General features: G+C 42.1%; 1 protein-coding gene across 12 annotated transcripts in view; it reads left to right on the top strand.

The window, feature by feature from the left end:
- Positions 1-15,160, top strand: part of LOC139532565 (uncharacterized) — a 76,913-nt gene extending 61,753 nt beyond the window's left edge. For 2 of the 12 annotated variants that reach the window (XM_071330344.1, XM_071330354.1), the window contains 17 exons: positions 10,783-10,802; positions 10,979-11,176; positions 11,340-11,545; positions 11,771-11,818; positions 11,966-12,030; positions 12,427-12,446; positions 12,625-12,825; positions 13,002-13,198; positions 13,280-13,324; positions 13,429-13,473; positions 13,578-13,622; positions 13,727-13,771; positions 13,876-13,920; positions 14,025-14,069; positions 14,174-14,218; positions 14,729-14,823; positions 14,924-15,160. In XM_071330344.1, the coding sequence (XP_071186445.1) occupies positions 10,783-10,802; positions 10,979-11,176; positions 11,340-11,545; positions 11,771-11,818; positions 11,966-12,030; positions 12,427-12,446; positions 12,625-12,825; positions 13,002-13,198; positions 13,280-13,324; positions 13,429-13,473; positions 13,578-13,622; positions 13,727-13,771; positions 13,876-13,920; positions 14,025-14,069; positions 14,174-14,218; positions 14,729-14,806 (1,348 nt within the window). In that variant the 3' untranslated portion in view covers positions 14,807-14,823; positions 14,924-15,160. Of the gene's footprint in view, positions 1-10,014; positions 10,121-10,782; positions 10,803-10,975; positions 11,177-11,339; positions 11,546-11,770; positions 11,819-11,965; positions 12,031-12,426; positions 12,447-12,624; positions 12,826-13,001; positions 13,199-13,279; positions 13,325-13,428; positions 13,474-13,577; positions 13,623-13,726; positions 13,772-13,875; positions 13,921-14,024; positions 14,070-14,173; positions 14,219-14,728; positions 14,824-14,923 lie in introns of those variants that run through there. The other 10 variants (XM_071330353.1, XM_071330343.1, XM_071330342.1 and 7 more) reach the window with 10 other exon arrangements.
- The last annotated feature ends 1,580 nt before the right edge of the window (positions 15,161-16,740 follow it).

Here is a 16,740-nt window from a genome sequence, read left to right as displayed (position 1 = left end):
GAAGGTCTGTATGGAGGAATGGGTCAAAATCCCTGCTGCAGTGTGTGCAAACCTGGTCAAGAACTATAGGAAACGTATGATCTCTGTAATTGCAAAAAAAGGTTTCTGTACCAAATATTAAGTTATGCTTTTCTGATGTATCAAATACTTATGTCATGCAATAAAAGGCTAATTAATTACTTATTTTCTGGATTTTTGTTTTAGATTCCGTCTCTCACAGTTGAAGTGTACCTATAATAAAAATTACAGACCTCTACATGCTTAGTAAGTAGGAAAACCTGCAAAACCGGCAGTGTATCAAATACTTGTTCTCCCCACTGTATAAACCCCAACAAAAATGTCCATTAATTATAATCCACATAGTTCACATTTCCTGTTGCTGCAGAATAATTTTCCTGATGTAGCAAACTGGCTCAAATCAAGATCCTACATCTGTATACACTGAGTATACCAAACATTAGGAACACCTGTCTAATGAGTTGATATATAATGGTTTGTCAAATCATTGCCAAATTATAAAACTATACATAATCAATAGTGTGCCTCTTCGGGGCGAAACTTTAAAAGAAAGAAAAATAGAAGTGAAACGTATGGAAGGTGTCTGTCATAATGGAGCTGTTAAACAAAAGTCAGTACTGCTGTGGATCTCACACAAGTCATTATTCTCTTTCCAGAGGGCAGTGTCTTCAGTCTACAGCTGCCTCTGTAAAGGGCTGTCATGTGTGAAGTGGCGCTTCTGGGACAATAATTAGGTTCCAATAGGTTCAAAGTAGGTTGTCATTCATGTGGTCATTGTAATTAAAGTAACCGTCACAGGTCAAATCAGGACCACTAACATGTTGTGTTTCATGTTTTCTAATCTTTTCAAGATCCATGTCCCTCTTCAAGACCTTGTTCCAGAAGTGATTTTTAAAGCAGTTCCATTTTTGTACCAACAATGAAGACATGAGAATTGTTTTTAGGGATTACATCTTTAATTTCATGGTCTACTTAAGAAAATGTCTTTACCTTTGATGTTAAGACAATTTGCAGTTGTAATGTATACAAATTGGGGCCGATATTAAACATTTTCATAAAAATGAATGAAAAAGAATAAAGATACAGGATCTGTGGAAGGGCACACATCTTAACATCACTGGTAGTTTACACATGCATTCCACTTCTGACACCAGTGTAGCGAACAGTAGGGGGTAACCTGGGTTGCCTGACCCAAGGAAAACTTGCTAGCCACAAACGCAATACAGATAGCTTTCTCTTTTGGAGGAGTTTGTAACAGGCATACAAAGGCCTCACTATATTTGCAGTAGTTCAGTGACTGAGCTGAGCTCAAAAGTGAGGGGAAAGGCAATTGAACAAAACATTGCATTCTAGGACGTGTCCCCTGGTCGGGTTGTTGAAGTCAAGGTGGCTGTAAACACCAAACGGAGGCCTCCCGGGTGGCGCAGTGGTGTAGGGCACTGCATCGCAGCGCTAGCTGTGCCACCAGAGACTCTGGGTTTGCGCCCAGGCTCTGTCGCAGCCGGCCGCGACCGGGAGGTCCGTGGGGCGACGCACAATTGGCCTAGCGTGGTTAGGGAGGGTTTGGCCGGTAGGGATATCCTTGTCTCATCGCGCACCAGCAACTCCTGTGGCGGGCCAGGCGCAGTGCGTGCTAACCTGGTAGCCAGGTGCACGGTGTTTCCTCTGACACATTGGTGCGGCTGGCTTCCTTGGAGGCGCGCTGTGTTAAGAAGCAGTGCTGCTTGGTTGGGTTGTGTTTCGGAGGACGCATGGCTTTCGACTTTCGTCTCTCCCGAGCCCGTACGGGAGTTGTAGCAATGAGACAAGATAGTAATTACTAACAATTGGATACCATGAGATTGGGGAGAAAACAGGGGGTAAAAGTTATTTAAAAAAAATAATAATTAAAAAAACTCCAAATGGAGGCTACAGCATCAAATAGTTCTTAAATGAAATTCAACAATCAAATCCTTAAATGGCAACCACCACTTTTCAACCTAATTTTCATTATCCCCAGCACAATACAAAGCACAATGCCAGTGTTAACATATGTTAAGTTCTACCCGATGACATCAAAGCACATTTTAAAAACACATTTTCAAACACTGAGATTCACGGTGATGTGAAAATACCCTTCTTTGGGCTAGAAACTCACTGCCGGTTTTGAAAATAACCGTTTTTTACTCTACCCTGTGATGTCATAGACAAGCATTTTTTTAGGATATTATTTTTGTAACCACAGATCATAGAAACACGCTGGTTTGTAGACACTGGTTTGGTGACGATGAATATGTGGAGGAATTGTCCTTTACATGAAGTTCCTTATTCAAAAAGAGTGTTTAGCAGTAACATAACATTTTACTTGAGTAAAACGGGGCATACAAAGTATATTGAAAGCAGGTGCTTCCACACAGGTGTGGTTCCTGAGTTAATTAAACAATTAACATCCCATCATGCTTAGGGTCATGCGTAGAAATGCCCAGTTGCCATGGCTAGAAGAACAGATCTCAGTGAATTTGATCAGAGAGGAAAAAGCGAAGAGAAAGGGTCCAATCCCAGCAAAATCTGTCCATGTGGGAATACTACATTCTGTTTATTAAGCAGACCTCCAGCCTTCTCACCTTTAGGACATCGACTCCCATTGTTAGGGCGGAGACAACATCTCTTCATTATATACAGTAACTGTTTTGAAAGAGGGGTCTCAAAGGAGCATAGGGTGTTTTAAAGGTATGTGTGTCTGTCTCAGTCACCAGGCTCAACCCAATTGGACACTTATGTGAGATTCTGGAGCGGCGCCTGAGCAGGGTTTTCCACCACCATCAACAAAATGATGACATTCCTCCAAAAGAGTTCCAGACTCTTCTACAATTTATGCCAAGGCGTACGGAAGCTACGCCCTATTAAGACACTTTATGTTGGTGTTATCTTTATTTTGGCAGTTAGCCACCTGTACTTTACCTTATATTAAAGGACCCACCAGAGGGAAATGCCGCCCTTATTTCGATGTAATTCCTGCCTAAGAGCGGAAATGCTTGTTTAGGTTCCATCTCCGAATAATGAAGCAGACTACTTATAGGCCTACATATTCACAAACTGCGGGTGGGAAGGAATGTCATGGTGACTTCCACCTGGAGTGGACAAATATCAACAAATAGGTAACTGACCGCTGTCAGTGTAGCTAGCTACCTTGCTAAGCTAATGTTAGTTAATGTAATATGTTGCTGTTTTTATTTTTTACTACACCGTATTCAAAAGATTAGGCTATTCTGGAGCTGGATTTGTCATAAGCATTTAGGGAAAAGCATTGCCACAGATGGAAACCAGTAACTTTGACTTCACATTCTATTGTTATCTCCAAAGTTTGGGCATCTTCAATGCGAGATGTTTTTCTCCATTGTAACGAACACAGTGCAACCTTTGGTAGGTAGTCATTGAGCAAAGCCAAGTCATATATATATATATACTGTATATACATACATGCATGCATTAATTTAGTCAAGTCCTATGTAGTCATTGTGTCACACCCTGATCAGTTTCAGCTGTCTTGTGCTTGTCTCCACCCCCCACCTGGTGTCTCCTATTTTTTCCCCATTATCCCCTGTGTATTTATACTGGCATTTTCTGTTTGTCTGTTGCCAGTTTGTCTTGTTTTGTGAGGTCTTACTAGTGTGTTTCCTGGTTTTCTCTAGTGCTTGTTTTCTAGACTTCCCGTTTCCAACCTTTCTGCCTGCCGTTCTGTCCCGTTTTGACCCTTCCTGCCCCTTTGGATGCCCCTTGGTTATAATAAATATTTTGAGAACCGAACCATCTGCCTCCTGTGTCTGCATCTGGGTCATATCCTGAGTTGTGATACATTGAGCAAAGCCAAGTCTTATAAACTCAGCAAAAAATAAACGTCCTCTCACTGCGTTTTATTTACACTTAACGTGTAAATATTTGTAAGAACATAAGATTCAACAACTGAGACAAACTGAACAAGTTCCACAGACGTGACTAACAGAAATTGAATAATGTGTCCCTCAGCAAAGGGGGCGTGAAAATCAAAAGTAACAGTCAGTGTCTGGTGTGGCCACCAGCTGCATTAAGTACTGCAGTGTATCTCCTCCTCATGGACTGCACCAAATTTGCCAGTTCTTGCTGTGAGATGTTACCCCACTCTTCCACCAAGGCACCTGCGAGTTCCCGGACATTTCTGGGGGGAATGGCCCTAGCCCTCACCCTCCGATCCAACAGGTCCCAGACGTGTTCATTGGGATTGAGATCCGGGCTCTTCGCTGGCCATGGTAGAACACTGACATTCCTGTCTTGCAGGAAATCATGCACAGAACGAGCAGTATGGCTGGTGGCATTGTCATGCTGGAGGGTCATGTCAGGATGAGCCTGCAGGAAGGGTACCACATGAGGGAGGAGGATATCTTCCCTGTAACGCATAGCGTTGAGATTACCTGCAATGACAACAAGCTCAGTCCGATGATGCTGTGACACACCACCCCAGACCATGACGGACCCTCCATCTCCAAATCAATCCCGCTCCAGAGTACAGGCCTCGGTGTAACGCTCATTCCTCCCACGATAAACGCAAATCCGACCAGCACCCCTTGTGAGACAAAAGCACTTTTTGCCAGTCCTGTCTGGTCCAGCAATGGTGGGTTTGTGCCCATAGGCGACGTTATTGCCGATGATGTCTGGTGAGGACCTGCCTTACAACAGACCTACAAGCCCTCAGTCCAGCCTCTCTCAACCTATTGCGGACAGTCTGAGCACAGATGGAGGGATTGTGCGTTCCTGGTGTAACTCGGGCAGTTGTTGTTGCCATCCTGTACTTGTCCCGCAGGTGTGATGTTTGGATGTACCAATCCTGTGCACGTGTTGTTACACATGGTCTGCCACTGTGAGGACGATCAGCTGTCCGTCCTGTCTCCCTGTAGCGCTGTATATCTCGCAGTACGGCAATTTATTGCCCTGGCCACATCTGCAGTCCTCATGCCTCCTTGCAGCAAGCTTAAGGCACGCTCACGCAGATGAGCAGGGACCCTGGGCATCTTTCTTTTGGTGTTTTTCAGAGTCAGTAGAAAGGCCTCTTTAGTGTCCTAAGTTTTCATAACTGTGACCTTAATTGCCTACCATCTGTAAGCTGTTAGTGTCTTAACGATCGTTCCACAGGTGCATGTTCATTGTTTATGATTCATTGAACAAGCATTGGAAACAGTGTTTAAACCCTTTACAATGACGATCTGTGAAGTTCTTTGGATTTTTAGGAATTATCTTTGAAAGACAGGGTCCTGAAAAAGGGACGTTTCTTTTTTTGCTGAGTTTAGGTATACAGTGTCCCATTATCAGCAACCATCACTCCTGTTCCAATGGCACGTTGTGTTAGCTAATCCAAGTTTATCATTTTAAAAGGTTAATTGATCATTAGAAAACCCTTTTTCAATTATGTTAGCACAGCTGAAAAGTGTTGTTCTGATTAAAGAAGCAATAAAACTGGCCTTCTTTAGACTAGTTGAGTATCTGAAGCATCAGCAATTGTGGGTTCGATTACAGGCTCAAAATGGCCAGAAACAAAGTGCTTTCTTCTGAAACTCGTCAGTCTATTCTTGTTCTGAGAAATGAAGGCTATTCCATGCGAGAAATTGCCAAGAAACTGAAGATCTCGTACAACGCTGTGTACTACTCCCTTCACAGAACAGCGCAAACTGGCTCTAACCAGAATAGAAAGAGGAGTGGGAGGCCCCGGTGCACAACTGAGCAAGAGGACAAGTACATTAGAGTGTCTAGTTTGAGAAACAGACGCCTCACAAGTCCTCAACTGGCAGCTTCATTAAATGGTACCCGCAAAACACCAGTCTCATTGTCAATAGTAAAGGGGCGACTCCGGGATGCTTGGAAGGCAAAATGCAGGAACTTCCTGCGACGCGGAGGCACCGGCACATGGAAGTACGTGTCATTTAGGTCTATGCTTATACAAAAGTCTTTGTTGTGTACACATTCCAGCAGACGTTTTGTCGTAAGCATTCGAAAGGGCCGTTTGGCTAGATCCAATATTGGCCTCATTCCCCCCGTCTTTTTTGGCACTAGGAAGTAGGGCGAATATAGCCTGTGGAGCGGCTGCTCTCTCTGGTGCTGTAGGAGGCGCGGGAGGTGCTGGAGGGGCGGAGCCCATCCGGGCCACCGAGGTGCTGCGGTTCGACGGGCTCTCCGTCTGGCTGTAGACCCAGGTCTACTAGAGACAGTGAAGCTGGGAGGCTCTCTGGGAAGTGATCTAGACCCTCCTGCCAATGGCAGGTGTATAGATAGCTGCTTCCTCTGTCTTCCCAAAACGCTCTGTCGTGGGGGCGTTCTGCAGGGCGGCTTTGTCGGATTCCTTCATGGCCGTCAAAGACAGCCAGAGGTGTCACTCCGCGACCACCGAAATGGCCATGGACCTCCCCACACACACAGCCGACGCCTGGGTGAGATGAAGTACGGCGCCGAGAATTCTTGACGCCTCTTATATCTCCTCTCCTGACAGCTCAGTCTTACCCGTGGTGAGAAGGGACAGAGAGGCTGCCAGAAGGGCAATATTATTCGCTGCTGCTACAGCCTGGACATCTAGTGCAAAATACTTATTTACCAGCTGAGCTGTGAGCATGTCCTTTGTTGTAGGTAGAGTGGGTTTTCTGGGCGACGGCCAGGAGCTCGTACCCGGGACGAGGTACACAGCCATGGTGTCCTCGAGCCTGGGGATCCCCCGGGGTCGTCTGCCGTCCACTCTGGTGAATGGGGTGTAAGCTTTTTGCCGGCTCCCAGTGGCACCACCGCCATTTTTGGTCTAGAGTAGGGGCCGCCCTCCATCATATCTACTTCCGGGTTGGAGGGAATGGGGGGGGAAGTGTGATCTCCAGCCGGCTCGCAGCGCGCAATGAGCCCTAGAAAATCAGAGCGCAGAGAGGCTGTTGCGTAGGAGGGGGCTGCTGAAATTTCAGAGCCCGTCTCTTTCTCGCCCAAGGATGAGAAAAACCTTGCACTCTCTATAGGGAGGGGGGGTTTGAGAGAAAAATCCACACACTTCCCAATATCCTCGTCTTCTCTAGAGGCGACATGCTAGGGCATTCCGGGGGATCTGTGAGGCCGCCCCTAGCGTGCTGTGATCCTAGGCACAGGAAACATAAGTTGTGTGAGTCCACAGTCGCCATAGTGGAGCAGCGACACTGAGCTCATAAAAGAGCTTTTGGGTCGGGTGGAAATGGTGTGCTCATTTAGACTTATCTTCTCTCTTCTCTTCTCGCCTTCAGTCCAGTTGCTGAAGATAATGGGAGGCTGATTGAGGGGAAGCATCTCCTTATATAGACATCTGTACTCCCATTTCCTGCAGTTGTGTGCATAGTTTTCTCTCAGGCTATTCGCTGCCTAGGCAGCAGGGAAAACCACAAGGAGCAGAGCTCCCCTATGGGGTGGAGCTCCACGATTTAGAACATGAATCATGATCTGTGGTTGAAAATATGCTGCGTTCAAAACAACTGGGAATTCGAAAAAATACAAGGTCAAACCATGATGTCGAGACATCATTATTATTATTATTATTGATTATTTGAATCAGATGTGTGGTGCTGGGGCAAAGAACAAAACGTGCACCCAGGGAGGGCCCCAGCACCGACATTGGGAAACCCTGAGGGAAGGCATTAAATCGCATTCCGGGTCCTTGCTCCTTACTCTGTTATAGTATTAACTCTGTAACTGATGACACACATGCTTATTTACTTTCAAAAGCTATATTATGATGGCACTGTCTCACACTCAACACTCTTAGAAATGAAGGTGAAGGTGCTATGGAAACATAATACACTCTTTGGAAAAAGGGTTCCAAAAGGGGTCCCACCTGGAACCAAAACGGGTTCTACCTGGAACCAAAAAGGGTTCTCCCATGGGGGAAGGAACCCGGGATGGTCTCCCGGGTGGCGCAGTGGTCTAGGGCACTGCATCGCAGTGCTAGCTGCGCCACCAGAGTCTCTGGGTTCGCGCCCAGGCTCTGTCGCAGCCGGCCGCAACCGGGAGATCCGTGGGGCGACGCACAATTGGCATAGCGTCGTCCGGGTTAGGGAGGGTTTGGCCGGTAGGGAGGGTTTGGCCGGTAGGGATATCCTTGTCTCAGTATGTAAAAATGTAATAAAAAAAATGTATGCGCTCTACTGTAAGTCGCTCTGGATAAGAGCGTCTACTCTTGGCCGGTAGGGATATCCTTGTCTCAGTATGTAAAAATGTATGCACTCTACTGTAAGTCGCTCTGGATAAGAGCGTCTGCTAAATGACTAAAATGTAAAATGTAAATGATGTCAGTGATCCTCAGGTCGGAAAGTCGGAGCTCTAGAAATAGGCCCGAGTTCCCGAATTGGAAGAGTTAAATGACCATTCAGACCATTTCCCCCCCCATTTCTTTTCAGATTACCCGTTGTTTTGAACGCACTGAAGTCTGAGATTTCCTAGTTCCAAGCTCTCAGTAGTTTTAAACGTGGCATTAATTCTACATTTCAGCCTAATGACATTCTACCGTGGGTGCCAGGAGTGGAGACGGCCAGTGTCACTATCAAATCAAATTTTCTATCAAAGACATTTTTTTTGTCACATGTGCGGAACACAACAGGTGTAGACCTTGCCGTGAAATGCTTACTTACGAGCCCTTGACCTACAATGCAGTTCAAGAAATAGTTAAAATATTATTTACCAAATAAAGTAAAAAATACAATAAAAAGTAACACAATAAAATATCAATAACGAGGCTATATACAGGGACTACCGGTACCGAGTCAATGTGCGGGGATACATAAGTCAATGGACTAAAGATGAGCTTCCACCATGTTGTTTCACCTGTCAAGTCTTTCCAATCAGTGCAGGTGAAGGGGACGAGAAGACAGATTTTTAAGTAATTGAGGCAAGCAAACAAATTGAAATTGTGCTTGGTCTAACTACTGTTACGCACCTTATTAAAGTGGCAATCTGCTATTGGTACATACATTTTTGGACTTTTGAATGAGTTATATATATGTAAGAAATTGTAATAGACACTGGAAACTTGAAATAACAACATCTCAACATAAGCTATCTTTTATACAAAATGCACACAACCCCCTCTTTCTCTTGGACATATGCTGGACTCATTTAGACATATACACGACACCCACAACTCCCCTCTCCCATGACAATCACACACACACACACAACTCAAGGTTGGAGCACCAGACAAAGAACTGTGGGAAGAGCCAATGGAATGTCGACATCAGGCCCGGACAGGACAACCCACGACCCAGATCGACCAATCGGAAGGCCAGACTACCAGATCAACCTACTTTGCTAGTTGCCTATATAATCTGTATGAACTGCCTAGAGCGGTCCTTTTTCCCGACGATTTCATACAAATCAGACAGGAGGGGGCCGTGTACACGATGTACTAAGATATTTTTACATGTAATTAAACGGCCTTGTTATACAAATATCCACCTCGTCCTATGTCTCCACTTGGTCTCCTGTCTCCAGTAAACGTATTATTAACATATACACCCATTGATTCTTAAAGACTATAAATTCTAATTGTACTATGAGATTACCTCAACTGTCAACCCCATCAGAACCCAAAATATAAGCTAGTTTTATTCCATTGTTTTTAAATGTGTAATTGTAAACAAACACTGTATAGCCTCAAACCATGGCTAAAACTATCATTTCTATATCATGGATGGTGGTGCATCCATCGCACTGTCTATAAATGTGAGTGTTACATTTTTCCAGCCCCACCCCTCAGCTGTTTACCAAATCTATTGGTGCCCACTTTGTTGTTCGAAACTGAATATGATGGCTGCGTTCACACAGGCAGCCCAATTCTGAACTTCTTTTCACCAATTGGTCTTCTGACCAATCAGATCAGCTCTGAAAAAGATATGATGTGATTGGTCAAAAGACCAATTAGTGAAAGAAAAATCAGAATGCAGCTGCCAGTGTAAACTCAGCATTTGTGACTTTCTGAAAAGATTGCCCCCTCCCTTATTATCTCATGCTGTTTAGTCTCACTTTCTCTTTGCTCTTAGAACAAATCACTTCAAACCACAACTGCAATACAGTCAACAGAAAATAATCCCATAACTGCAGGGTAAGTCTACTTTCCTAATTTAATTTAATTTAAAATTCCTGTTCAATATGAACCACCATAACTATCATTTACAGTTGGGTGGGTGTCATGAAAGGTTTTGTGATAGAATATTAAATTATGTCTACAACAGGAATTAAACAGTACACATGGTTAAGTGGAAACTGGTAGTGCAGAATTTAATGGAATGTTTTTTAGATGAGTAATTCTATGAATGTAGAATAGAACAGAGGCAGTAAGTACTTTTACAATAACACATTACTTTCACTTTCTAATTCCAAGAAATCATGTTGTTCAGTGGAAGGACTGAGGTGGTAAAGTACTCTAGAGCTGGATATTGTGAAAGATTAGAGAGTGAAAGTGAAAGTTTAGAATGTGAAATAGCTTCACGCTGATGTATGCAGTTCGCACCATGGAGAAAGATCAAATCAAATTTTATTGGTTGCATACATAGATTTTATTGCGGGTGTAGCGAAATACTTATGTTCCTAACTCCAACAGTGCAGTAATATCTAACAATTCACTACAATCTAAAAGTAAAATAATGGAATTAAGAAATATATAAGATATATGGTTTGCACACTGGTTGTTGTAAATGTTTTCCTATCCTGAATGTATCAATCTAGACTAATAAACCCATTTGTCTGTTCATTCACTTTCTATAGATCCATGTTGGAACGGAGAGGTAATTTTCAACAGGACTCTTTTGTATAATGTAATATTTTGATGAAGGGGTGCATTATAAATTAAAATGTTAAACCTACAATATTGTTATAGCTGTCTGAACTATGAACATTGTTCCAATTAACACCAACATTAATACTTTTATCAATTTTTGATTTATCTTTCTTGTCTAAGTAGCACACGAGATGAAATACTACACAGTTGAGACTGGCAATACTTTGGATTCTCATCTTCAGTTTATGAGACGACTCAACAACACCACAAGATGTTTTACGGAAGTCAAGTCGCCAGTGGAGAGTGATGTCATCATGGCTTTCTGTCCCATCGTCTCCCGCGCCGGGACTGATATTGAAGCAGCCCTGCAACAGATTCAAAGTACAGTAACTCATCCCAAATATGACGTCCCAAGCAATGTTATTTCCTTCTCCCAGATATTCTCTTTCCACACCAGATTTACTCAAAATGTACCAACGGCATAAATTGTTTATTTGAGAGTTTTACTGGTTTATTTTGACATATTCCCTCATTCTCTTGACAGCTGGTAAAGATGTCATTCTGGTAGTACTGCATCACACCTTCAACCCAGACTACACTGTACCTGACAGCAGCAGACTAGTGACCAGAAGTGATGTAATACTCACAGTGGACTGTCTGTTCCATGAGAGCCAGGGAGGACTACTGAACTGTCCTCGTAATGATGCAGCTGCCAGCGTGATTCTGAACAGACTGAACATACAGCCAAAGGTAGCTAACCCTAATTCAAGGTTCAGGGAGGACCACTCTCCCCATTCTCCCTGCAACAGCCTCTGCTGTGTGGTTACAACCATGTTCAATAACTTTAAATAGCACAAAATGCTAAACTATATAGTTAACCAAAATATTTCATTACACAGGGTCTGATAGTGTAAGAGAAAATCAATGGTTGTAGTATGAGTCAAATATGAGTATTTGTAATGAGTGTTTCTATAGATTGGAGCTGAAGAACGGATCAGAATCCCTGAGCAGGGTAACAGCCTGGTAAGTACATTCACAATGAAGACTTTGTTACTGAACTCTATAGCTGTCACGCAGATTGTGATTGATTGTATCAATTAATCATCATTTTGAGTACAGCATCTCTCTGTATTTGATGTACTGGATACTCCTTTTTTTCTCTTCAAACAGACCGGACATTCTGGCATTCTAGTTGTGATTCAGAGCTGTGTAACGGTGTTGTGGCAGAATTTGGGGTGAGTTGTTGTAACTTCTCAATGGATATGTTCTGTGTTGGACTGTGATGTTATGCCTTTCATACAGTAGACTCCTGGTATGTCTGCACCCTAACACAAGGCCATTGTGTTCCAGAACTGTTGCTTGTATAAAGAACTGTTGTGTAAACAATATGATTGTATGATCACCTCCCACTATATAAGAAACATCTAACCATTTATTCTTTGAGTTCTTCCCTGTGAAATCAGAGATAGATCTCCCCTGCAGCTGCTTGACTAAATATGTTTCTATTATATCATTAAATAGTCTCTGCCTTAATCTTTGGATGGAACGCTGGTTGCTGTACATGTTTTCCTTTCCTGAATGTATTTATCTAGACTCATAAACCCCTTTGTCTGTTCATTCACTTTCTATAGATCCATGTTGGAACACAGAGGTAATTTTCAACAGGGCTCTTTTATTTGATTTAATATTTAGATTAAGGGGTGCATTATAAAGTAAATGGTTAAACCTAAAATACTCTTATAGCTGACTGAACTATGAACCAAATATCCATTGTGCCAATTAACAAAAACATTAACTTTTATCAATGACCTTTCTGACCTTAAAATCAGTGACACACAAGATGAAATACTACACAGTTGAGACTGGCAATACTTTGGATTCTCGTATTCAGTTTATGAGACGACTCAACAACACCACAAGATGTTATACGGAAGTGAAGTCGCCAGTGGAGAGTGATGTCATCATGGCTTTCTGTCCCATCGTCTCCCGCGCCGGGACTGATATTGAAGCAGCACTGCAACAGATTCCAAGTACAGTAACTCATCCCAAATATGACTTCCCAAGCAATGTTATTTCCTTCTATACCAGATATTCTCTTTCCACACCAGTTTTCCTCAAAATGTACCAACGGCATGAATGACATGACTAAATTGTAAAATTGAGTTTTATTGGTTTATTTTGACATATTCCCTCATTCTCTTGACAGCTGGTAAAGATGTCATTCTGGTAGTACTGCATCACACCTTCAACCCAGACTACACTGTACCTGACAGCAGCAGACTAGTGACCAGAAGTGATGTAATACTCACAGTGGACTGTCTGTTCCATGAGAGCCAGGGAGGACTACTGAACTGTCCTCACAATGATGCAGCAGTCAAACAGATTAGGCAGAAGCTTGACATGGTATGATGTCAATGAATCATCATTTTCAATGCAGTATTTCTGTATTTGATATACTCATTTTTCCTCTCCTTTATTTTACAGACCAGAAGTCTTGGCTTTCTAGCTAGGATTCTAAACATTGTCATGGTATGTCAAATCATTGCAGATGATAAAAGTAACTATACATCATCATTTTGAATACAGTATTTCTGTATTTGATGTACTCATTTTTCCTCACCTTTATTTTACAGACCAGAAGTCGTGGCTTTCTAGCTTGGATTCTAAACATTGTCATGGTATATCAAATCATTGCAAATGATAAAAGTAACTATACATCATCATTTTGAATACAGTATTTCTGTATTGGATGTACTCATTTTTCCTCTCCTTTATTTTACAGACCAGAAGTCTTGGCTTTCTAGCTAGGATTCTAAACATTGTCATGGTATGTCAAATCATTGCAGATGATAAAAGTAACTATACATCATCATTTTGAATACAGTATTTCTGTATTTGATGTACTCATTTTTCCTCACCTTTATTTTACAGACCAGAAGCCGTGGCTTTCTAGCTTGGATTCTAAACGTTGACATGGTATATCAAATCATTGCAGATGATAAAAGTAACTATACATCATCATTTTGAATACAGAATTTCTGTATTTGATGTACTCATTTTTCCTCACCTTTATTTTACAGACCAGAAGTCGTGGCTTTCTAGCTAGGATTCTAAACATTGTCATGGTATGTCAAATCATTGCAGATGATAAAAGTAACTATACATCATCATTTTGAATACAGTATTTCTGTATTTGATGTACTCATTTTTCCTCACCTTTATTTTACAGACCAGAAGCCGTGGCTTTCTAGCTTGGATTCTAAACGTTGACATGGTATGTCAAACCATTGCAGATGATAAAAGTAACTATACATCATCATTTTGAACACAGTATTTCTGTATTTGATTTACTAATTTTTCCTCACCTTTATTTTACAGACCAGAAGCCGTGGCTTTCTAGCTTGGATTCTAAACATTGTCATGGTATGTCAAATCATTGCAAATGATAAAACTACAGATGTAGGATCTTAATTTGATCACTATTTTGTTGCTGAAATGCAAACTAGTAGTGTATTTGCGTTTTAAAACGGCTTCTAAAGTTTGTAATTTCCACTATGAAATTTCAGACTTGATTTGTCCTAACAAAGAATATCAACCCCTACAAAAATGTCCATTAACTATAATCCACATAACAATTCACATTTCCTGTTGCTGCAGGATTATTTTCCTGCTGTAGGTAACTGGCTCAAATTAAGATTCTACATCTGTATACACTTAGTATACCAAACATGAGGGACACCTTTCTATTATTGAGTTGCTACAGTATATAATGCTATGTCAAATGATGAAATTATACATCCTCTTCAGGGAGACACTTATAAAAAGAAAAGAAAAACAGAAGTGAAACGTATGGATGGTGTCTGTTATAATGGAGCTGTTAAACAAAAGTCAGCACTGCTGTGGATCTCACACAAGTCATTATTCTCTTTCCAGTGGCCAGTGTCTTCAGTCTACAGCTGCCTCTGTACATGGCTTTCATATGTGAAGCGGCGCTTCTGGGACAATAATTAGGTTCCAATAGGTTCAAAGTAGGTTGTCATTCATGTGGTCATTGTAATTAGAGTAACCGTCATAGGTCAAATCAGGACCACTAACATGTTGTGTTTCATGTTTTCTAATCTTTTCAAGAATCATGTCTCTCTTCAAGACCTCGTTCCAGAAGTGATTAAAGCAGTTCCATTTTTGTACCAACAATGAAGACATGCTAATTGTTTTTATGGATTACATCTTTAATTTCATGGCCTACTTAAGAAAATGTCTTTACTTTTGATGTTAAGAGCACTTGCAGTTGTAATGTATAGAAATTGGGGCCGATATTAAACATTTTCATAAAAATGAATGGAAAATAATAAAGAAGAAACAGGATCTGTGGAAGGGGATGATCTCAACATCACTGCTAGTTTACACATGCATCATACTTCTGACACCAGTGTAGCAAACAGTGGGGTGTAACCCGGATTTCTTGACGCAAGAAAAACTTGCTAGCCACAAACACAATACGGATAGCTTTCTCTTTTTGAGGAGTTTGAAACAGTCATACAAAGGCTTGACTTTTTCCAATAGTTCAATGACTAACCTTTTTTTTTTTCACCTTTATTTAACCAGCTAAGCCAGTTGAGAACAAGTTCTCATTTACAACTGCGACCTGGCCAAGATAAATCAAAGCAATGCGACAAAAACAACAACACAGAGTTACACATGGCGAGGGAAAAGGCATTTGATCAAAACATTGCATTCTGGGATGTGTCCCAGAATGCATGTGAAATATGCCTTAAATTAAGTACCTTATTCTATAAAATCCTTAAAGGGCAACTCCACCGCTTTTCAACCTCATTTTCATTATCTTTAGCACAATACAAACACAATACCAGTGTCAACATTCACTATATATACAAAAGTATGTGGACACCCCTTCAAGTGAATGGATTCGGCTATTTCAGCCACACCCATTGCTGACAGGTGTATACAATCAAGCACACAGCCATGCAATCTCCATGGGAAAACATTGGCAGTAGAATGGCCTTACTGAAGAGCTCACTGACTTTCAACATGGCACCACCATAGGATGCCACCTTTCCAACAAGCCAATTTGTCAAATGTCTGCCCTGCTAGAGCTGCCCTGGTCAACTGTAAGTGCAGTTATTGTGAAGTGGAAACGTCCAGGAGCAACAACGGCTCAGCCTTGAAGAGGTAGGCCACACAAGCTCACAGAATGGGACTGCCAAGTGCTGAAGCGCTCACTACCAAATTTCAAACTGCCTCTGGAAGCAACATCAGCACAATAACTTTGTCAGGAGCTTCATGAAATGGGTTTCAATGACCGAGCAGCCGCATAGAAGCCTAAGATCACAATGCGCAATGCCAAGCTTCGGCTGGAGTGGTGTAAAGCTTGCTGCCATTGGACTCTGGAGTAGTGGAAAGGCGTTCTCTGGAGTGATGAATCACGCTTCCATATCTGGCAGTCCGACGGACGAATCTGGTTATGGCGGATGCCAGGAGAAAGCTACCTGCCCCAATGCATAATGCCAACTGTAAATTTTGGTGGAGGAGGCATAATGGTCTGGGGCTGTTTTTATATGTCGCGCTAGGCCCCCTAGTTCCAGTGAAGGGAAATCTTAACGCTACAGCATACAATGACATTCTAGACGATTCTGTACTTCCAACTTTGTGGCAACAGTTTGGGGAAGGCCCTTTCCTGTTTCAGCATGACAATGCCCCCGTGCACAAAGCGAGGTCCATACAGAAAAGGTTTGTCGAGATCGGTACTGTTGTTTGTTGTCCACATACTTTTGGTCATGTAGTGTATGTGAAAACGGCGCATGTGTACGTTTTGTATGAAAAAATATAACGTTAAAAAGTTATACCTGATGACATCATAAAGCACATTTTAAAAACGAAGATTTTCAAACACTGATTCGCGGTGACGTGGGGAGCAAGAAAATACA

The sequence above is a fragment of the Salvelinus alpinus genome, chromosome 10 (assembly GCF_045679555.1).
Source record: "Salvelinus alpinus chromosome 10, SLU_Salpinus.1, whole genome shotgun sequence".
Lineage (NCBI taxonomy): Eukaryota > Metazoa > Chordata > Actinopteri > Salmoniformes > Salmonidae > Salvelinus > Salvelinus alpinus.
Note: the sequence above shows the minus strand (reverse complement) of the source record. Positions and strands in the feature narration are given on the sequence as shown.